The sequence below is a fragment of the Macrobrachium rosenbergii genome, chromosome 17 (genome assembly GCF_040412425.1).
Source record: "Macrobrachium rosenbergii isolate ZJJX-2024 chromosome 17, ASM4041242v1, whole genome shotgun sequence".
Taxonomy (NCBI): Eukaryota; Metazoa; Arthropoda; class Malacostraca; order Decapoda; family Palaemonidae; genus Macrobrachium; species Macrobrachium rosenbergii.
The window spans coordinates 18,392,746-18,417,508 of record NC_089757.1 but is presented as its reverse complement, the minus strand read 5'-3'; the positions used below and the strand labels follow the sequence as shown (position 1 = coordinate 18,417,508).

Here is a 24,763-nt window from a genome sequence, read left to right as displayed (position 1 = left end):
AAGTTCCCAAAAAATTTAGACGTAAAAGTAGCTGTGACACTTGAGATTCATTATTTTATCAAGCCACAAAGATCAGGTCTCCGAATTGAGGTAGAGCGATTTCATAGGAAAGTGGAGCAACCCATGAAAACTTATTATTTAGAAGGATTATGCCTGTACAAGAGTTGGCTAAAAAGGATAGGTACTCAAAAATGTCTAGAATCTGAGAGAGAGAGAGGGAGGGAGAGAGAGAGAGAGAGAGAGAGAGAGAGAGAGAGAGAGAGAGAGAGAGAGAGAGAGAGACGATGGGTAGTTAGAGGTGATTAGAAAAAAGTGTGTGAAAAGAGTGTTTTTTGCTCGAACTGTAAAGAAAGCAGAGCAAATGAAAGTTTTCCTCGAAAATTCAAACACAGAGAGAATGAGATACGGAGTAGGAGGTTAGAATGAAGGAACTCATGAGAAAATTGGCTAGAAGGAAGGAAGTTGGCAAAAAATAACATTAGCTGACTGGAATAAAGTAAACTGAAAAGGATTTGCTTGCATTACAAAATAACCTATGATAGAAGAAGAGTTAAGAGAAATAGTAGAGACCTCATAGGCAATGGGGACTTAGAAGAAGTAAGGCCGCTAAGGTAAGAGAACTGACCAAAGTATTTCGAATGACATAGAGGAAATAGGTGGATAGGAAAAATAGTTGACATAGGAGGATACGTGGTAAGGAAAAAATTAGAAACCATGAATAAATGGTTGTGAGATATTAGGGAACACCTAATAAGTAAGCGGATAAATAAATGTAAGAGAGCCTAAGTAGTTTATAAGATTTAAAGCTGTGCAAGGTTAATGGGTAATTAGTGAATCAAGGCCAGCCAGGCTAAACGGTTGGTTAGCGAGAGCAAGGAAACTGAAGGAAAAAGTAGGTTAGGTGTATGAGTCAGTGAGAATGGCGCACTAGATATAGTATTAAATCTCATTGTGAATGGGAATCGAATATAACTGGAATGAGAGTTTTATATTGAAGAAAGGTTAAATGTTGCAGATCCGTGTTTTTTTTCGTTTTATGATGCTTTAACTTTATTTCATTTAACCAATGTCTTCTTCGTGAAGAAATCTGGCACTGTCTTGTCTAATATATTTAATTATATCTAATTAATTTTTCCACGTTTTTTAAAGGTTTGTTGTCGTAATACTACCGAGAGATGGTCTGTGTTCGTAATAATGGAACATTAGAACTCAATTGTCGCTGTGAGAAATGGTACACTAATATAATTTTATGATTCACCTAATGACCACGATTTTTGAGAAAGAGATGGTCACATTTATCATATTGTTTATGATGGAGTATTTTTTGTTTAAATTATTCTTTTTATATTAACTATTGACTTAAGTTCTTTTAATTATGATATGTAAAAACCATTTCCAGACTTTTGTATTCATTCTCACTTGATTTATATCTTTAAGTAGCTTTTGATGAGGAGTGGGCTCATTGCTAATAATAAAAATTTGTTATTATGACAACTATTGTTGTGATCAGCAACAGCAAAGAATGAAGGATGGCAGAATATCGAATGCTCGATGGTGCTCAGTGAACGGCATTATGGCATATCGCATTAGTTATGATACAGAGAGTTTTTATCAAAAGAAATTGCGAAATAAAGTGGCACAACAAAAAAACTTTTATGGTAATGACAACTGGCTTAATTATGGAAGGGCTTATGGGTTCTGAAGATGGAAGAGGGGAAATATTGAAGGAACTAGGTAATATATTAAGAAAATGGAACATCTGAGAGAACTGGTATCATTCGTAGCATTGTTGAACACCGCATGGTAGATGGGAGATGAATTGGTCACCTGGTGTCATCTGGCTGTCTGATCAGAAAAACTGTAACCTTCATCTTGATAGAAAATTACTTGATAAGGATTATTGTACTATTTATCTTCCATCTTTCGAAATATTGGTTATTTTCCTTCCAACTAACCTGCCTTTATGAGTGAATTTTCATTGGGGATATTAATCTTAACTGAGATGATCAAAGCAAATAATTACTTTAAATAATAGAGAATAATGAAGTAAATGATTTATGACTTGGTAATAAAACAGCAACACACTGATTTGAGTTAACAGGTCTCTCCAAGACATGTTTAAAGGAATTTTAACGTCATTTTGTCAGAGAGAGGAATTAGAATTTCGATAACACCCAAGTATTTAAATAATTGTATGATAGAGGAGATGAGAAAATAAGCAGAAATTGAATTGAAGGTATTTATCTAGAATAAACTAAGGATACCTCATTCAGAAATGTAAACAGGATCATTGTTGATATCCAGAGAAAATTTTATAGTTAATAGAAGACGCAATCATTAGAGGTGTAAATAAAAGGTGCACGTTGGTGGTTATTGTTGATAGCAGTACTCGGAAGGTTTCGAGGAAATTATTCGCCAAACCACTGTCATTCAAATATTCCTTTGTCCTTGCACAGTATATACTCACTGTCATCAGTAACCAGGTGTTATCAATTTTAGAAGACACTAAACTTGATGGCACTCAATTTAGCACAGACTGCCCTTTTTATAATATTTTTAGTGTAATAAAAAAATAACGCAGAACCAGGAAATATAAAACCATCATTGAAATTCATTGCCCTATGAAAGGAAATGATTGTACCCATGTACTTATGCAACATAGGCTTACAAGAAATTGTAGTGATAACAGTACACGAACCTATAGCCATGCTTAATAATACAGAGCTTCTGTTAGATTTATCGTTGGGCTGGGATGCCATGTAATGCCATGTATAGGAATTTCTGCCTTCATGCATCATGTCTGTAAGGCCGTATGACAAATATACTCTTGAATAAATAGTATGAATCTTGGATGGCGATGTGAGGCGGGAAGGGCGTATCTTAAAAAATGGGACTATGAATGGCAATAAGTTTTACTAGAAATTGATGTTAACATATGCAAATATTAACATAATACATAAGAAGGAGATATCAATCAAGTGCTGAATAAGAGAGACTATGGTAGTACATTCCAGGTTTGGTTGAGAACTACATGAGACCAGGATGAAAGTCCTAAAGATTCGAACAATTTTCGTATATGGTGGATGCTAAGCGATTAAAAATTTTCTGTAAATCGTAGTACTGCGCCACAAATTTAGTCGCCTTTGATGCCTATTGTGGGCTTCTCACACAATAATGATGTAAAAATTTTGAAGGAAAATTGTGTTTTGTTTGAGTGTTATGTTGCAATACTTTCCTCAGTAGCCCGCTAACTTAAATGGCGAGATATGGCATATGGTGAAATTGTGCATGTGTCTCTTGTATCGTCATACGGAAGCTATGCTGTCTACCTAAGTAATATATAATATATATATATATATATATATATATATATATATATATATATATATAATGTATAAATACATACAGTATATGTGTATATTTATTTATTTAGTTATTTTGTCTTACTGAGGTAGACGGCATAGCTTCCGAATGACGTCATCATAGCATACAGACCAAAAAGAATTAGCTTATTATTTTCACATTTGTTTTAATATAATATTTAAAATGAATTATAGATAATTTAATTGTAGTTTATGAATATAATTGATAACTGCCGAACTTGCTTATATCATTTACAATATATCTATCGATACAATGACTCAATTTATTTATTTAAGCATATCCTCCGCACGATAGTGTGTGGGCTTGAAAATATATCGTTGCTACATTCATATATTATGTTGATGTCATATTTTTCCATAAATTCCCGATAGGTGAATCAAGTACCAGAAAATATTTAATAACTTTTTTTAAAGGGTACCTTATTTAAACGACCGATGGCTCACTAATTACTGATTTTTAAGCAAGAAAAATATATTAAATGCAAGTTAATTGCCAAGTCACAGCATTGCTATTGTTTTTACTATTAATATTGCTGTTTTACATTGGATTTACTTGCTATAACTTATAGTGATACCATTTTAGCAGTTTAGGTTTTCAGGTTTCTTTGAAGGTCAGCGCGTTTGCAACGCCATTGTGCATTTTAAAACTAAGTAAGTCAGTCAGTGTACCTCCTGTGCCATAGACAGAGAGCTAGCAACCTCATACCAAAAGTTACTGTTTAGAAAATTACAGCAAACTTCAAGGGTCTGATGTTAACGGTATCAGGTTATAATGCAATCCATAAAACCAGCAGAATCAATTATTTAGGGTGTCTATTCGTAGTAAGGCTTTCATATGCCCTCATTTTTTAATATAAATTTGCTCAGAACAGGCTCAGAGAGAGAGAGAGAGAGAGAGAGAGAGAGAGAGAGAGAGAGAGAGAGAGAGAGAGAGAGAGAGAGAGAGAGAGAGAGAAAGGTAACAATGATGAATGCTATTGCAATTAGCATACATATCAGATTGTTTTTGTAACAGTAAAGTTGGGATATGATTAATATAATTCATCAAGGTGACAAAGACACTTAGCGGGGAATAAAAACGAAAGATAAGACTGCCCTGGTGTAATAAAATCGTTTCAGCTTTATAAGAACAAAGACTAAGTAATACCATTACTCATTCTTGTGGACTCTAGTGAAATCATTTTCAAAGGCAGAAATAATACGCGTCGCACTATCCCTTGTTAGTCTTTGATTATATCCGTAGAAACAGCCCCTTCAAGTTACTCTGTAAATAGTGTTTGCAAGATAGCTCTAAGCTAGCTCTACTGTACACCCACTGCCTCTCCTTCCTTAATGAAATAGTGGCCTTCGCTTGGTAATAGGGGTAATAGAAGACGAGGACTTGCACCTGAACCCCTCCAAGGATTTGTTGCGGGATTATAATGTAATGCTGGAGGATTTCGCCTGTGGAATTCTACCTGTTCGTGAACTCTCAGGCTAATTGTTTCTGGGAATAATTACAGGTGTGTTCTTCCTACCTGAAACGGATAGGGCAATGGAGGGGTAGATAAGCGTCTTGGTTCTTCAAGAGTCTAAAAATATCGAAGTTGGATGGTGATAGTGGCATTTATGCCAATAAATTGATGAGGAGGTTTCTGATACGTGCATGGAAGGTCGGAGAGATATGCTTACACTGATTTTACTTATTTGTTTAATTTATTATATTCAGATGCGTACGAGAGGGAGGATTTATTTATTCTTTCATTAATTCAGTTATTCATATATTTATGTACTTTTTCATTTATATGTTTATTTGCATTGCTTGTCAGTAATCATAGATGGCGACATTATTTCTTAGATCTAACCTTTTTATTTTTCACATAGGGGCACATTATACTGCGTGGAATATTCTTTACAAATAAGTAACCTTTTTCCACATCAATTTTTGCCCTTATTGAATAAAAAAAGGAACATATTAACTCTGTCGTCGAAGGCAAGTGGAATTAATTTCTAATTTAACAAAACGCATTTGTTTGCTTGTGTATTTTAAGGAGTGTGTATCTGTGTGTGTTTTATGCTTGTAGCGAAACATGCCTGACTATATATGAGTAAAACTACACGCAAAATCTGCAGTTGAAATGAAATTAAGGAAAACTCCCTTCATGCCAGGATTCGAACTGGGGTTTGGAGGATGGCAGGTCATCATTCTACCAACATTCCAGCTGGAAGGTGACACACATATAACAACTCAGGCGTTCAGATATGTCTGTCATTTCCTAATGTAACTAACTTGAACTGATATTATCACTTTAAATATATGAGTCATGCTTTTCATAGCGTGATGTCAATCTTTTCTTTGGCTGAAATATATGGAATTCACCGATTACATTTATTAGTTCTTTGTAAATTTGTTAGAAGCTTACATCGAAAAACAGTTATTAAAGCATTCGGAAATGGAAACAGCGAACTCAGTTTAATTCTTTATATACAGAAGGTCTAAATTTAATTTTCCTTCATGATGAGCTCTTCAGCTATAACCTATGTTTTCTTTTTAATATGATCTTCTCACACATCATTACGGCGTTGCCTTTGTAAGTAATTTTGAAATATATAGTGTATTTTTCATCTTGTGAATAGTCACAAAATTTATTTGGCTCTCTCTCTCTCTCTCTCTCTCTCTCTCTCTCTCTCTCTCTCTCTCTCTCTCTCTCTCTCTCTCTCTCTCTCTCTCTCTCATTCCTTTAATGGGGGAAAGGAAAGGAAATTCACACACATATATTCTATGTATTTATTATTGAATTATTTACTATTTATTTATTCTTACAGTCACTGTCTGCTAAATTGACCATCACGGTAAAGCCAATTTGGTTTGCTTTTCTTTCCATATATATTCTGTTTCTTGAATCTTTAATTAAAAACCACTTTTTATTTTTCCTTATCCTAGGACGACCTTCTCCAAGGGCAGCTTGCCCGTAGTACATGCTATGCCTGAAGAGAACGACAACGTCGTTTCTGTGCTGGTCGTTTATGGTTCTTCTGAACTAAAGGTAAAGGCTCTCAAAATTTCTTTGGCTTTGTGGTTATCGAAGTTAGAATTGAGTTTTATGATGTATTTGAGTTACTACCATTATGGTAGTCCGGCTGCTGCTGATGATGATACAGCTGTTGCACTTCTTCTGATGCCAGTTTAATTTTATTATTTAAATACACTCCGCACCTAGTACGAAGCTATAAATATGCAGTTATCATATTTTTCGTGGGTACCCTAGGGACATGACTTTGACTAGCCTTCCCATTTTCGATGGCAGAGATTTGTAACTGGAAGTGCATCTACCTCATGACTGGGGAACGAAGGTTATTGAACGCAACTTATTTCACCCATCCAATTAAAATATTTGAAGTCGTTGCTTTCCAATTCTTCCCTTAGCACAGTTGCTGTTGGGTTCCGGTTAATACCTGTCAGGAAATATATCTATCGTTGATAATTACTGAATAGTATTAATTATTCAGTTGTAAAAAATAACATTTCTGCAGGTACCAAAGTTACATCATACACGTGTGGAGTTATTAAGTGCTTCTAGTATTCTGTAAAATGACATCCTGTTGATTTTATAATTTTGGCCTGATCAGAACTGGTACTGATAACCACGCGAAAAAACAAATATTTTTGCCAGCGGTAAAACATTCATATAAACCTTTTACCTTGCCGAGGGCCAACGCTTTTAGAATTTAGGTATGGTTTATCATAATTGTACTTAATTTTTATGTGTCTTTCTCTGTTTTCGTGCGTCCCTGCTGTTATTCTATTAATTTCTTAATTTTCATCGCAGCATGTTTGGAAGCTCGTTATACAGTGCTCACTTTAGATTATTCTCATAGAATTTTTTTTACTCCTGTGTGCAGAATAAAAACCAACCTATAAACTGGAAAAGACAACAGAAACATTCCCGAATCCCACATTGTTACTAGTATTTCTTTTTAACGTTCATTTCCGTTGACTGCCTTATTTGGTATATTCCCTGACAAACATTCATTTATGTACATTGAACTGTCTTTTATTCATTCGTATAAAGATGAAGTTATCTCCAAATTGGTTTTGTAGATATCTAAAAGAGAAGCATTGTGAATGTAGTCCGAAATATGTATTCGGTTTTTATTCTTTTCTGTAAAAATATTTCGTGTTAAATAATGAAGTAAAAAGTAGATTGGAGCTGTTGACGTTCCAACAGAAACAACGGAAATCATAAATTTTAATTCAGTATTTATTTTGAATTTCTAGATAAAATCTTGTGTAAATGTTTTTTATATGATTTTAAACGCACGAGCCAGTAAAAAAATATAGGACTGGCGAGTAATTCACCTGTTAGTTTTAAACTCGCTTGTTTCCTCCATTTCATCTGGGTAGATACAGTGCTTTTTATAGTAAGCGAATGGTTGCGTTACTAGATGTTTGTGACAATATTATTAAATGGCGGAAAAAAATGTTATGTACTCGACAAGGTTGGGGTAGGAAGATTTAAAAGTGAAGTTTTAATGATGTTCAAGGGAAAATAAACTGTCTGAAAGAATACCACATTTCATATTAAGAATGATAAAGTGGGACACATAAACTGACAACTATTTTGTATTTAGAGTTAATGGGGAGGTAAAAAGTAGTTTTGAGAGTAATGAATGTGGTTGGGAGGCGTAATACAACTTTAGGGAGCATACGAAAGTTAATGGCGACGACCGTATTGTTTCACCTAAACTGGTAATCATTGGGTGTAGCTACAAATATTATGGGTTTTATACAGAAGGTAGCTATTTACTAATAAAAAAATATTTATTAAAATTTAAAGTAGCTGGCTTAATGTTTTATAAGGGACGGTGAATTACATTTCCAAAATATCTGGGTAGTAGCTTTAGAAAGCTTTAAGAATAAATTACATGTGATGGAAGATGAAAGTAATGAACCGTAATGTTCTAGAGATAAATCAGGCTTGTCAGTCCTCAAGAAAAAGCTAGTGTGTGGGAAGAAAGTATAGCATTGTTAGAGTTCTTCCTGCTGAGTAGAACAGCGACTGATTGATACATTTTCGAATTTAAAATCTGCACCATCATTTCGAGAGACGGTTAAATAACTGAAGCAGTCGTCCATCTGTGAAACGGTGGACAGGCAATAAACTGATAGTAAAACTGGAGTGTTCGAAGACTACAAAAATTCGCCAAGGTGTAGCAAAGCACCCTCCGAAATGATAAAGTAATTAATGGATTAACTTACCAAATTCTACGGTAATAGCATGTTATGTTTCAGGTTTAAAAGGTAGTGGAGGCAACTCCATCCCCTAAAGGTCCTTCTTCCCGAAAGTTGCATTCCTTTCTCTTCCAAAATATGGCTGCTTGTTGCCATTCACGAGGTCCACGTTTTGACAATATTTTCGTAAAAATCTGCAAAACTATTTGCTTAATCCTTCTTAGAAACAACCAGACAAACCGATAAACAAAGTAACACAAATAAACAAAACCAAACGAAAAACTACCTCCTTGTCGGAATGAAGAGAAAAGAAAAGATTACCTCAGTACATGGCATCGAATAGAAACAAAATGTAAGAAAAAATAAGTAAATGCATAAAAGAAGAGAAGCACGTCGCCTAAACTGTTGACTTAAATAAATTTTCACTGGTTGGATGGCACTCTTAATCGAGTTTGAGCGAGGCACATGTGTATCTGTTGGAAGAGAGAATTGACGCTAATGGCCCAGTTAGCATTGGGAAGGTGTTCTTTAATTAGAATGGGGGCGGGGTGGGAATGCTTAATTGTGTAATGGAATCATTGTTGCAAAAAATGCGTTTCATAATTTTCGCTAATACGAACGAATGGGGAACGACGGAATGTTTGTAACTTCATCTCTTTGACTCTTGATGTTCTATACTCTGTTATTTGTTATTCTTATGGACTGACGATTCAGTGTTGTAAATAACACTTGCTGCATATATGTTACCAGAAGAGGATGTGTACACTGTAGTTGTATGATTAAGCTGGGCTTGTATAACAATTTCAGGAATTCTTGTGACTAGGTGGTTCTAGTTTGTGGAAAATTCTTAGCACCTGTGGCAAAATATCTTTTAGTTTTGCAAAATAACACCGTGGCTAGAATACCCAGTGGGAATCAGTTAACTGGAGACATAACAGCCAAAAGTGTCAGATTTTGAGGCGAGAGGTGGGAGGGATGGGCGCTGGCTCCTGATTACTACTTCAAAATTACAGATAATTTAAGAATAATCTTTCTGTTATTTAATCGATTGCAATCCTTGAGATATACAGTACCTCGGAACGCTAAATTGCGTTAGATAAGTTTGATAATTTGACCTGATCCAAATCCCTAACTTCAAGTATGTACCATTTTTGCATACTGAGAACAGCCATATTAAAGACTTTTATGCCTCCGTTTTTCCGATTTTGTTTTCTGATACGCTCTTTGTTCGTTCTTAGGTGCTAGATTATTTGGTTTTGATATTTAAGGTTACTCATTCTTCATAACGTAAAGCACGTCTATAGAGTAACACCGTTACAAAATAAAGCGAGCATCTAGTTTAATTCTTTTAGAAAAGTTAATTCTACATGAGTATTCAAAGCTGTTCATGTTAGAAGGAATACTCTAGACTTGTAATGTTTAACACTTTCCTTGCAATCATAAGTTGGCAGTGTTAAATCACGACACTGTTTGTTATACTTAGAGGACAATTAACAAAAGGGTAGACTTGTCAGTGCGTAAATGGGACCACCACTTGTTGGCCAGAACAGATAATTGTGTTTCCTTAACTTTTCTAACTGTATTTCTTCTTAAATATTATTACGCTCTGTAAACAGGAAATTTAATAACTTCAGAACCTCTCCTAGAGCTTTTTATCTATTTTTCTTATGTTTCCATTATATAAGAAAATAAAAGAATCTTCCTCGAATATGAATGATAACCGTAGTTCTAGGTCTTAAGAGTCCTCTTCAGAGAAAAACACCCACTTCTGAACCAGTGAAAACTATTTTGTGCATCTTGAAAAATTCCTTGGGAAGAACAAGTCTCTTGTGAACGATTAACATAATATTTTGCAAGTGTTAAATGTCCATTGCAATAAACTTTTCTCTCTTCTGAACAAATACCATATCTGTGAAGTCCTCTAAAAAATGGAAAAGTGTCTTGTAATGATTACTTATTAAATTTTGTAGGTTTTTCAGAAGTTTGCAATACAAGTCTTATTCTAAATATATTGTAAGTGTATTGCATGATGATATAATATCTTGAATATAATCTTTTCTTTAAAACATAATTTTATCATCCAAAATAGTACTATAATATCTTGAATTGCTCTACATTTAGGAAGCTCATAGACCTCTCTAAGAATGTGTTAATTCCTCGCCAGAGGAAGCCTCAATTCAGTGGGAGTTTCTGTTCCTTGCCTAGGGAACTCTCTCATCTTTTCTTAGTATTTCACATCAATAACATACTAAACCACTATTAGTTGCAAGTTCAAGTTTACTATTTGTATTTTTTTTTGTTTTTTCCACCACCAACATTGGATCAAAGCTATGCATCCACATGTAAGCTTGTTTGTCTGTTTACGTCTAACTGTTCACAACATAGTGCACGTTCTTTGTGGATTTACTGTATTTGTAATTTCGTGGAGAGGAGAGGTAAATAACAAGGCATAGCTAATTACGTTTTGAGTGAGCTTCTGTAGTTACAGTTTGGCTATTAATTTGATTATTACAATTTGAAGATGTCTGGGACCAGCGATTTTGTGAAAAAATATTAAACTATTTACCCATAAATGCGAATTCTCAAACATTACTCATCCTCTTAGACACAAATCTCCAATGACATTGTAAGATCAAGAATTTTGTGACTGTAAATAATGCATTATGGTAATGCAATTACGCACTGATCTTATTTCTTAAACCCTGAGATTGCTTTGGCAGAGCTGATTATTCAGGGAAGCTGAATTATGAATATAATTTGCCGTGCTTTTTGGTCGTAACTATATTCCTGTTTCCCAAAGAATTTATCGGCATGATTTATTGAAGGTCCGGTATTTTGCTTTCGTCAGTGGTAGTTTCTCTCTCTCTCTCTCTCTCTCTCTCTCTCTCTCTCTCTCTCTCTTCTCTCTCTCTTCTCTCTCTCTCTCTCATCTTTTATTTTTATGACTGGCGTAGAGGGAAGTATGTTTTCTCTATTTTTGGTTTTACTTCTTTATTGTTGTGCAACAGGATGCTTTGCTCATATGTTGCTTTAGTTTTGAGGAAAACATTGTGCCACAGCTTCTGTTGTGTAAGAAAATTGTTCTCACTAAGGATATAGAATGTTTCCTGTACTATTCTGTTCTAGAAATACAATTGATTTTGGTGCTGTTCCTTCGTTTACTTTTTTAAAAGTTGGAAAGCTGTTTACACGGCGAGGAAGATGGAAACTGGACAAATAAAGCATCCAGCAATTACTCCTTTTGTAAATTAAGGAATAACGTTTTTTTAGCTAGTTAAGTCCAACTTCAATTAAATGGCTTTTGACCGAGGTTATGGGGATACTGTTTCTAATAATGTATATATCCATGCGAGGGTATGCCAGAATTTGAGAACATGCCAGACCTTAGAGCATAGAGGTGGTACGTATCGTCCACAAAGCATACTTATGTTGCAGCCAATAGCTAGAGGAACTGGGACAAGGCTCGACAACAGCGAATATGCTTGTAGACTGCCACTGTTATCCACAGGAAAGAAAATTATGTATGGACACTGCCTTTTATCAAATACTGATCTCTCCTGAAATACTCCTCTTTTTCTGCCCTTTCGCCATTATCACAGCCAAGCAATTGCAAAACCTTTGTATCACTACCCCTTCTTATGTATGCACAGACACACATATATATGTATATATATATACACTTACTGTATATATATACATATATATATTATATATACATACATATACATGTGTGTGTGTGTGTGCGTGTGTGTGTGTGTGCATGCATATATATATTTATACAGTATATGTAATACATACATACTCTATACATATGAATTTGTATATGCTATACTGTGCATTACATTGGCATAAATTGAAGGGGCAGGGAGTAAGAAGAGAATAAATGGATTTCATAGGCATGTATGTAAATCTTTCCTCGTATTTTTAATGATTGATTATTATTCATGTATGAAACCTGAACACCAAAATCCCTTCATTTTTTATGTTTTGATGGAAGTTATTACTTTTTATGAACAAAGTAAATAAACGCAAAACCTACCAGCTTCCAGCTTTTCAGAATTCCCACTTCCTCATTAAAATACTTTGGTATTTGTATGTTATACTAAACAAGTAAAAAATGCGCCGAAGAGTCTTCAGCGCAATCGAGTTTTTCTGTACAACGTATAATCAAGGCCACCGAAAATAGATCTATCTTTCGGTGGTCTCAGTATAACGCTGTATGAGCCGCGGCCCATAAATATTTAACCACGGCCCGGTGGTGGCCTGTCCTATATCGTTGCCAGATGCATGATTATGACTAACTTTAACCTTAAATGAAATACAAACTACTGAAACTAGGGGTCTGCAATTTGGTATATTTGATGATTGGAGAGTGGATGATCAACATACAGTTTGCAGCCCTCTAGCCTCAGTAGCTTTTAAAATTGCGAAAATAAAGGGAATACTAAAGTGAAGTTGATTTTAGATTATGGAGGTGAGGGCAAGAAGGATAATTGTGGAAAGTGGACTGCAATAAGAGGAAAAGATAAAAAAATAAGTAAAATGGATCTGTATAAGCATTCAGCGTCATAAAAGTAAATGTGCTCACGGACATTACTGAAATGAAGAGGGTAGGACAAAGTTGAAGCCAGAATAAAAAAAAAGGGAAATGGTTTATTAGACTTCTTGGTCCAAATTTGTTAAATAAAATATTTTTGTAAAATTGGGATAAAACATATATATGTTCAAACAAGTGGTAAACGTAAACATGGGAAAATAACAAATCCTCTTAGATAAAATTTTAGAAATACTGAGGAAAGTATTTAAATTAAACTGAACAAAGATAAAAATGAGAGAAACCAATGTGTACAGTATTTGCATGGAAATTTTGAGTGAGCTGCGTTGAAATAAAAAAAAAATGGTGAAAATAGCTGCTACGGAAATTACGCTCTGTTTTTACCAGCCTCTCCTGTGTAACTTATGTCCACTTCGATGAAAGGAAGTAGGCTTAGGATATCCACAAATAAGAAAGAGTATGGAACAACGTTTTTCCTCGGTAGTTTTTTTTATGGGAAACCCATTTTTCCGATCTATTTTTTCCGTGGCAGGTGCGTCATAGTGACGGGGTGTAAATAACAGGCAGAGCAGCATGTATAGAGAACTGTTTTTATTACTTATACTCTATCTAACTCCATGGATCAGTCATGTTTGTTTTAAGCCTATACTCTTTCAGTTAGAGAGAGAGAGAGAGAGAGAGAGAGAGAGAGAGAGAGAGAGAGAGAGAGAGAGAGATAATATTTTGTATGTTTTATTACGTCATGTACGCTATGAGAATTGGAAATTGAAATTTACTGCAATTATTTTCACTTGGAAGACAACGCTGAAACCTCATGTAGGCCACGACACTGTAGCCTCCAGTACAAGAAGCAATGCTTCAGTGCCCTACAGAGGCCTATAAGGCTCGGGGCTGTAATTTTATGGACAAGATGCTATAATGTAATCTACCGCACAGGGTTGGATTCTGAAATCCTGTAGACGAACTGATATACTTTAATCTCCTGCGCAGGAGGCTATACGGCAGTCTCATGTACAAGTTTGGATGCTGTAATCTTATAAACTGGATGCCACACTGTAACTTCCAGTATAAGAGGTGATACATTACTCTCATAACAAGGCTGGAGGCTGTAATCTTACAGGCGAGATGCGACACTGTTACCCCCTGTACAAGATACGTTGTTGTAGCCAAGGTAGTACCACCACTTGTATGACGAAAATTTCGTTCTCCAGCACAGAAGGAAATTTAATGTTAAGTTTAAAATATGTTGTGTACGTTGTATTTCTTTTTTCTTTTTCGCTAATCACAAGCTTGGTAAGTACAAAAGATAATACCTTTAGTTTCACATATAACAAGATAGTTTCTAAACAGGATGTAATTTTGAAGTTTCTTGTTAGTTCATTCGTCTTGGCAAGAAATTAAAAAGTTCTGATAAATTTTTGTTGTTTCTAAACAGAATGATATGTTAAAAGTGTCTTTACTATTATTCAGATTATAATAATTACTATTATTTGTACTTATTTTATTGGAGAGAGGTCAGTTGTGGACCATCTAAAGGCTTGACTAAATTAAGAAAGGGGTCGACATTTTCAAATGGTAGTCATGAATTTCACTTAAGTTTAGTTCATTCAACCATCACTGAGCTTGAGAGAGAGAGAGAGAGAGAGAGAGAGAGAGAGAGAGAGAGAGAGAGAGAGAGAGAGAGAGAGAGAGAGAGAAAGAGAGAGAGAGCTTTTCTGTTGCGGCAAAGGTAAGTTAATTTTTACGGAAGGAACGTTCCACACCTCTCATTGAATTGCAAATGTTTTGCAGATTAACTTTTACAAAATGCTCTTTTGTAGAAAAAATACGAAAAATCCTCACCCCCTGTTTTTATATCATATATAAGAATATTTTCTTTTTTAGGTGCTTAGATGCTTTTTCATTAACAAAGTGCATAATTGCAAAAAATAATATAACTTCATAACTTTATAACCATTTAAGATTAAGTCCATTTTTTTCTCTGGCAGAAATGCATTTATATTTATCTGTAATTTCACATTATTAATTATATTATATTGTCATATCAGTGTGCATAGGTGGTCTTGTGCGTTGTCAGATGTCACAGTAAATCTTGAGAGCCAACGAAATGTGCGAGTGAGTTTGCCAATATCAAAATGGTTCTGTCGTGATTGCGGAAGAACGTTTTAATCTACTTTGCAAGCACCAGGTGTATGTGCTTTAATATTAAGAGTATCAGAAGGTTATTATTAATATGGAGGACATTAATATTCATGCTGAATGTTATGGAGTAGAAAGTAACCCTAACCCTTAAGAGAATCATTAGCGTAACGAAAGTGATAATGATGTGATTATGAATGAAATAAGTGTAAACCACGGAAAAGTGATGGCGATAGTGATGGAAAAATAAAATAGAATAAAAACAAAAGAGAGGATGACAGTTCGGCATTCGAGAACTGTCTGATAGAGGAAAGATACTCTCGTATTCTATTGAACCTATTTTATACCAACGACTGCTTTCAGTAAACACGTAAGCGTGAACACACATACACACACACATACACACACACGCAGACACACTCACAGAAATTGCAAAATTGCAAAACATGTATTTACTGGAGCAACTCATGTCGAAACGCCACTTAGTGTGTAACGTTCAAACTCTGGGTCACTCCTTAGTTATCCCTTCCTCATGTCCGTGGAAATGCAAAGATGTTTAGGCGCAAATGAAGTAAAGACAAGAGATTACCCCTAACTAGATCACACGAAGGACACTAACCTACTTTGTGGCAGCCTGGCGTCTGCCACGTGTGTTGAATGCCAGCTGTGGAGGCGACGAGGCAGGCCACCAGCGTTAGCCAAGAGCTCACCATCACAGCGCTCTGCAATCAGAAAAAATGCTTTTATTTATTTTTTTTTATTTTTTTTGTGTGTGTGCGTGTTTTCGTTGCTTTGTAGTTTTAGGTTGTAGGGTTTCTTTTCGAATGCCATTAAAATACTAAGCGACAAATAACCCGTTTATATCGAGTTCACTGGAACCCTGGGAATAACTGGCACCTGAAAGGAATTACGATTTCATGATAAGTGCTTCTACCCTGACCGCAATTCAAAACAGTGCTTTTTTGTATTTAGCAGTAATGGCGGATATAGATCGATGGTTAAGAGGCTTAAGTCATTGCCTTCCTTAAATCTCTCAGTGTTGCAGCACTATCATACACTTTAAGAGTAAGTTTTTCCAGGTTATAGTGGATTCGATATCGACGGGTTATTAGTGGCTTAATTTTCAAACGCATAAGGATTTTGAATTTTATTGTACTAATTTCTTTATTCATGGTAATGATTAAACACGTAATATTACTTATTATTTTTTTCAAAATGAACGCTTTTCTATTGCTATTATTTTTTTGCAAGAACTACAGTAAATTTTGAATTAGAAGAAATTTTCCAGTTTTTTCATTGGAATTATAAATTTTTATTTGAAAACAATAATTTCGAAAATACGCAGTATGTTTTGGCTTATCTCTAGAACTGCTGTGACATAGACAGTATCTGAAAGATATGATGTCATAAGCTGGGAAGAGGTTATCCTTAAGAATTTATTTACCTTAAATTCAGTATCATGGAGTTTATGCGGTCAGTTCTTACTTTGAGGGGCTTAGTTTTTCTAAAACGATCAGTTGAAAGTGTTACTCGATATTACATATTGAAACCAAACGAAAATTGCAATTCTATTTTGAAAACTTAGGTACTGTCACAATTTTTCTTTTGATTATGGCTGACGTTATATTCATCATATAATCTGGTACCTTAATTCTGGCGTTGTAAGGTTGTCTGATTTAAACATGCTTACTTGTTAAACTTGATAAACTTTGGCAGTATTTGTATAAAGTTTCATTTTGTTTGTTTGTTTACGAAAGTTGAGATGTGGTAAATAATTTCCCCTTACCAGACTTACTGATTAGTGTAGACTTGATTAAGGGTGTGTCCACATTACAGTAAAACATTTCAAAACAAACGTCGGGTTCTTACTGCATATATATCACAAATAGGCTGAACACCAGTCATCGTATCAAGCTCTGGTTAGAACTATCAGTAAGCCGTTGACTTGTATTCAACATGTTTGAGATGTCTGTGTAATGAGGCGTCGACATGTGTTAATTACATTTATACTGTTGTGTGGACGAACCATAAGAAATGGGCTGTGTAAAACGGAACCTAGAAAATTAATAACTTAGTTTGATTCGGAGAATTGCTGTAATTCAGACCCAAATTAAAATAATAACTTTACTGCATCTTGACTTAACAGTGGCTGATTTCATTTGTTCTTAGAAAGTTACTTAAAAGTTGGCTTTGAGTACTGAACACTCGACTAAAAGAAAGACGATATTAACTTAGTCTCAATAGTTTCGGATTTTGTCTTGTTTTAGAGAATTACTGATTAAGACACATAGAATAGATTACTCTGAAAATTGCTTATTTAAAAATTCGTCTTCGAGTGATTTGATTGAACCTGGTTTAATCGTTTAAGGAAATGAATGATTTAAACCTTACTTGAATTATGGCTTTGATGTAAATTTTGCTCCGAAGCTTAATTTTATTTAGTGTGACCAGTTTAATGGCATTGATTTGAAATTGAAGAAAGATTTAACATTCTGACTAAGAGAAGACTTGATAAAACTGACTTAGATGAAGAAATTAATGGAGATATGAACAAAAAAAGGATGCTTTCAGTAAGCTTTATGGAACTAGTAATTTTCAGTAGGATGATATAATGATTTTTTTTTGTATTTAAATTGATGTTCCATTTTGGTGTTTGTGATGATGCTCAAATTAGAACAAATCATTATATCAAGGAAATTGCAGTTTTGGTAAAAGTATTTTGCAATTTTGATATCAGCCATTGAAATAATAGTCCCATTAATCTCTCTCTCGTTACGGCGGTTTTAATAGACAGTTGCTATTTTGTTTCATTTGCATGTATAACAATATTCGCTTATATCCCTCAGTGTATTTAGGAATTTATGTGTATTATTCATGTAAATATTTTTATAGGCAAAATTCACACCAATATTTATACGTATATTTTACGAATGTACATTTTTATAATGAATAAAACAATGCCAAGGAGGTACTTCAGTTCTCAGTATATAGAAACTTGAAAAGGTATCTAATACCCATGCAGTATATATGTGTGTGTGTATGCTTTAGGATGTACTAATATACTTTTAGTGGCTAAAATGAAATAATCCAGGGACCTTTAATATTGTATGTTATGAACAAATATTCATGTATTTATGAAAGTGGGCTATATTTACTCTCAGAGATATCTCCTAAGTATGAAATACCAATACAAGTTTTCGAGAGGCTGACATGAATAGATAAGGACCCCAGTATTGTGTTTTGCAAGTAGGAAGGTAGTGGAGTTTATCCATAAAAGACCCTAAGGAACAGCAAAAAGTTGAAGGATGTTGTGTAGAGAGTTTTGAAAGAGGATTAAAGTAGTCTAGTTTTGGATGATAAAGTGAGAATTCTGAAGGGGAAGAGAGGCCCGAATGAATACAGAAACAGAGTAGAAAGTGTTTTTCCTATTTTTTCTTAATCGGTTTACGGCAGATGGGAAAGAAAGCTGCTGGTGATATTGAGGTGACAATGGTTTCTGGGAATTTTTTTCCTCTTTTTACAAATTTTCAGGCTGGAAACGAAGTAATACTCATCACTGCTGAAGTTCTGATTTTTATGAAAAAATTCAAGTAGTCTGTTATTTTTGTAACTGTAAGAAAACGATGGAAATGAACTTAGAAAGACTGGAACTGAATTGCAGTCTTTGGATAAAGCCAGTGTGTTCTGTCACTGTCAAAATACCCTACACACACACACACACACGCACACACACACACCCATAATATATGTATAAATGTTTGTATGTAAAATTGTGTGCCATGATTGAATAGAGACGGGAGTGAGGTTGACATCCTTGTTTCAAGATATTAGATGAAAATTGGAAGGGTATTTGGTAGCTGTACATGTGCAAGTCTGTATGTAAGTACTTAAGAATATATGTGTATCTGATAGATATGTAGGTAGACAGAGGGACAGATTAATGAATCCGAATTTTATAAAGGAATCACTCTTGTATTGTTTCATAATGGACACAAAAGCAAAAAATGTCATGGTTGTATTTAACTGGCAAATCCATTTCCTTCAGTGATTTGGTCTTACTGCACTAATTCTTCGACGTTTAAAAGCACTGCCGATTGAAAGGGTCACAGTGCATCTTGTAGATATGTGATCCGACACATTGTATTATTGAATGGCTTATTCTCATCTTTCTCCTTAATTTCTCTGACTTATCCTTTAAATATTGTTTATTGAAGTTTCTCTTAACATTTCTGGGCTTATTGATCATTATTCATTTGGTATAGCGACTAGTAGTTTACTCAAGTTTCTCTCCCTTTTTTGTGTACATTGTGTTTCATTTTGTGGAAGGTTGCCAGGCAAATTGATATTTTTATCAATACCAAATTAATATTAACGGATTTTGAATATGGAGCCGATATCGTGGAAGTGTACTACACAGGTGGGTCATCGCCTATTCAGCAATTAAATTACGAAAATGACACTTCGTTTCCTTGCCTTATCCCTGGCAGATCTGGCACCAGGACACCGTCTGGACGTGTTTGCTTTTGTAGATAGTGACCGTAATAAAAGCCTTCTGTTCTGTTAATTAATGGATATCTGTTAAGATTTGAAGTTCTCGAAATTAATCTTTGTAATAATGAGTAGTCAATGAGCACAAGGGTTGAGAGATTCTTTTGTCAATAAATATACTTCCAAGTTTATAAAAACCAGTGTTTTTTTTTTTTTTTTTTTTTTTTTTTTTACCGATGCAGGCCTTCAGAGGTATACGGTAATCTGGGGTTTACCTAGGGTTTTGTTTTCCATTCGATTCTCAGGTAGAATTTAACAGCAAGGTTACTAAGCCTTTACTCTTTCCACTACTAACTATACCAAACTGAAACCGGATATCTGATTCAGTTCTTAGGCCAAAAGCTCTCTCTCTCTCTCTCTCTCTCTCTCTCTCTCTCTCTCTCTATATATATATATATATATATATATATATATATATATATATATATATATATATATATATATATATATATATATATATATATATATATATATATACACACACACACACATATATATATACTCGTATATATATATATATATATATATATATATATATATATATATATATATATATATATATATATATATATATATATATATATATATATATACGTAATGTGTACATGGGTGTTCTTGTAGTTGGTGGGGTATGAGGCTGAACTCCAGTAAAACGAAAATACTATTGATTAGCAGATCTCGTCCAGATTTTCCACCCAATCCTCCCCTTCAAGTGGCTGGGACTCTGCTGAATGAGTCTGAAGCTTTAACTATTCTTGGTGTAACTTTTGGATCGCATCTTACTTTTGAGAAACATCTAATGAAAGTGTCAGCAAATGCCGCACGAAAGTTCGATATTATACGTAAGGCCTCAGTGCAACGTATTTTGGCACATTTGTCCCTCCTATACTAGAATACTGTTCTCTGGTGTCGATGTCTGCTTCTTCCAGAGATTGATGTCTTCTAGATAGAGTGGTATGTGGTGGTAGGTTTCTGTTTTCTAATGCTAGCTTTTATGACTTGTACCACCAACGGATGTTCTTTTTTGTCAATTTTTCTTAAGTTGTATTTGAAGAGAGATTTTCGCATTCGAAATTGATCTCTGATCACCTTTTTCTGTCGAGAGCAACTAGATTTGCTGAACAGCAGCACCAATATGCAGTAAATACCTCGCTATCTAGCTTCTCGTTTCTAGAGGCCCTTTATTCACCACCGTTGGGCTATGGAACTGTCTCCTGAGGATGTCATGCAACTGGAACTTCAAAATTTCAAGCGAGGATGCAGTGCATTATTATCCTAAAGCAGTTCTCTGTTTATTTTAATAATTTACTCATATTTTTATATATTTATTTATTAATTTGTCAATTATTTTTCCTTTTTAATAAGTTATCTCTGCTTTCAGTATTTCCAATTAGTTTCTGTTACTTCTTTCTAATGAATACCATATTCTTTGGAAGCTTGAATTTTATGTCATTGGCCCTGTGGTCTTGTTTCATATGAAGAGGGTTCATCTTCTAAATTATAATAAATAATAATGTTTGTATGTATGCATTTTTTTCTTCACCATATGCTTTTCTCCCCTGTATGTTCATCCTTTCTGTTTCTCAGCAATTCTTTGGAAATGAAAGTGAGACGATGACTTCCCCATATATATGGATTTAACACTTAGAATTCCTCGGTGATTCATGTGTAAAATTCAATCTACTGGCCGTTGCCAGTATTTTTAACAAGGATTGCAATGACCTCTCTAACATTTTTGCGAAGCCCTCAATGTCTTCCCTTATTGTATAATTCCTCAAAATATTCGATTCACGGTTTTTTTTTTTTTTTTTATTATAAAAGTTAGGTTCCTTTTCAAGGTAGATATGCTTCCTTGTTCTTGAACGGTTACTATGGTCAGAGTTTGAACTTTCCTTCCCCTGTTTAATTATATCGTAATCACTTCGCAAACATCACGAGGAGCGTTTGAAACCGAAAGATAATTAATTAATAATGTATCACCTTGAATAATCAGGCCCGCATTTCTGTCCAAGAAAATCCGTTATGAGATTTCCAATCACTAGGGATGGTACCGCATCTCCTCGCCCATTAATGTCCCAATCTCTTTCCTGATCCAAAATGAATATTCAGGTCTGTCGTCTTAGGATCGAGATGGTTTGGAGGTAGAGAGGCTTCCTTCAGTGGACGGTTCCCTCCGAAGCCTCGGGCATGTGGATGAATAAACTCAGTCCTGCTCAGTTTGTTTACGTAACAAAATCCATATAGAGCACGCGGATGTCCTGAGACACCCACGCAACGTTGTCCCTTTGGGGTATTATGGCTGTTTAGTTGTGTGCATATTCATTATTATTAATGTTTGCGGAACTGTTTTAGATTTTTTCACCTATATTTTACTGTTCGCTTCTTCTCTTCCCTGTCGCCTGACTTTATTTATTTTGTTCTTTGGAAGCTAGAAGATTGTTTAGCAAGTGCGTGATTTTTTGTTTGTTTGTATGTTTGTTTGTTTAGCAAGTGCCTGGTTTATTTTATTTTTATTTATTTATTTATTTATTTGTTTTTTAAAGAACGCAGCTTGACTCTGTACTGGGACTTTTTATGGTCTTTGTCTCTTTCTGATGGCTAGATTCCCGAGATCGACCCCGGCAGGGAAACATCCAGTGCGCTAGTGTTGACCTAAACTAATTAGGTACCTGACAGGTAGTCAACTCTAAGTCGAAGAAAGGCAGGAGTTTGTAACATGATTCTAAAACGTCTCTCTGAGAACCGGACGACTAACACTTTCTGGAGCCACTTTCTTAGGGGAAAAACAGCCTGTGTATGTGTGCGTATGCGTGCATTGGCTATTAAGAATTATATGCATAAGTTTAAGTACTCGTGCAAAGGTGTAACAAATGAATAAGATCTAATGATATTAGGAATACCAAGTTATATCAGGTATGTTATAGATGAGAGAATACAGAAGTTTTGATTAATCAATGGGATTAATTCATAGTGATATTCTTAAGAACTCGTGCATTGGAAAAAATCCAGAAGTCATGTCATATTTTACACGTTGGCAAATATTGGGAGTAGACAGCCGTTAAAAGTGAGGCAAATAATTTCGGAAAGCAGTGTATATCTATCACTTCCAGGTCAGGCACGTAAAAAGGCAAATGCATGTTGCCTGTTTGTGAACGCATGATGTCCTCCGGTTTCCATTCATTTCTAGCCGTTAGATTTATCAGATTTGTGTTTCTGGGTATTTCCGGTATAGGGTTCAAAGTGTCTTAGTAAACAACTTGGGATGTAGAGGGGGATTGTTGAAGCAACTCGGCCTCATAGAAGCCGAGTGGGAACTCTGAGTGCAAATGAGAGAGTATGCAGGAGCTATAGGGCTACGTTTCAGTTTAAGGAAGGTTTAAAAGGTGAAGAGTTAGACACATAATTATATATTTGGCAAGAAGGTCCGCACGAAAACATAAAACAGTTTTAGGGGTTTGATCACAAGGAAAAGATAGAGGACTATAGATTGGTGAAAGGTTTGTGTAATTCGATGGACATAGAAGCTGATAAGGTGGAATAGGTACTGAATGCTAGGATATTTAATTATACGGAAGTGCTACATTGTGTGCAAGTAGGTGTTAGGCATCTGGTTTATCGGGGTGAAGGGAAGGGAAAAGTGGATTCGGTGGACTGCTGAAGAATCTTTTGCGTAGATGTATGGGATGATTGATATTACCTACGTTTTTCGGAAGTGTTCTGCGCAGGGGTTAATTGTTGACTCAGAAGTTAAATGATAACCCTTTCCGTGACTGTTGTTTTGTTATTTTCTTTGAATCAGTGCCTGCCGAATATGTGTGAACAAATATCTAAATATGAACGTATATCACGAAAGAACATACCTTCGTTCACACCCCGCTTACCAAAAGCGTTGTTTTCCAGGGCTAAATCAATGAAGTACCTTTTCATCAAGATTTAATAAAAAAACTTGATTAAATGTGTACAGTGGAAGCACTGGCTATCGTTATTTTCATTACATTATTCTTGTCCAGTCATCGCTTCCCTTAACGCCATCCAATTACTTTCGGCGTCCTGAGGAGGATTTTGAGCATAAAGGCGTGTGACTTGATTAAACGGATCGATAAGTATCTTTTGACGTTAATTAATTTATCAAATGGAAAGTGTTTTTGTTAGATTTTCTTGCTTTTTGTGTGTTTGTTTATTTTATAGGTTGTATTTAACCCTTTTCATTTCAAGTGAAATAAATCATTCGTCCTGGTTACCTCCGTCAACAAGGTTAGAGGGAGATTGGATAGATTTTGTGCTTTTTCACAAGATATCTTGAACAGCCAGTGACAGATTTAGATAAAATTTTATAAAGGGATGGGTTATTGGTCAAGTTGATCAAATTTAAGATACATTCAAATCCGGACGTGGACCCAGGATTCTTGTTTTTAAGGTTGGCGGATGTATACACTTTCTGAGTTATTTCTAGTTGTATTTACAGCGAAATGCATTTCAGGCTAAAATATTTTTATCTTACCAGTAAATAAACCCTATTATGCATAATTTGAAAGATTTTTGGAATCCCCTGGTTACAGTATACCTAAAAGTTTTTTTAATCGAAGTATCAACATATTATGACCGTCGAATGCTGATCACTCATAATTGCAGGTCACGTTGATTAAAAAGCGAATTCATTATGACGAAATTGATATTTACGACAAGTGGCGGTAATGGTATTAATCCCTTAGTCATGCGTTTCATTCGCCATCATGTGATATACGTGCCAATAATAATTCCATTAACTTTGATGAATGTGGCTCTATCGAATGTAAAGCAATGACTTTTTTTGTCAATCTGCTAGTCATACACCTGCCATCTGACGCGTGGAAAAACAGTTTATTTGAAATTAATTCACTCGGAATTTAAGAGTTTTGCTCTCTCTCTCCCCCCCCCCTCTCTCTC

The 24,763-nt window shown here is 34.9% G+C and overlaps 1 protein-coding gene across 1 annotated transcript in view; it reads right to left on the bottom strand.

The window, feature by feature from the left end:
- Nucleotides 1-24,763, bottom strand: part of Gpa2 (Glycoprotein hormone alpha 2) — an 88,716-nt gene that overhangs the window by 9,161 nt on the left and 54,792 nt on the right. The window contains exon 2 of the mRNA XM_067119646.1: nucleotides 15,909-16,011. Within this exon, the coding sequence (XP_066975747.1) occupies nucleotides 15,909-16,002 (94 nt within the window). The 5' untranslated portion in view covers nucleotides 16,003-16,011. The remainder of the gene's footprint in view (nucleotides 1-15,908; nucleotides 16,012-24,763) is intronic.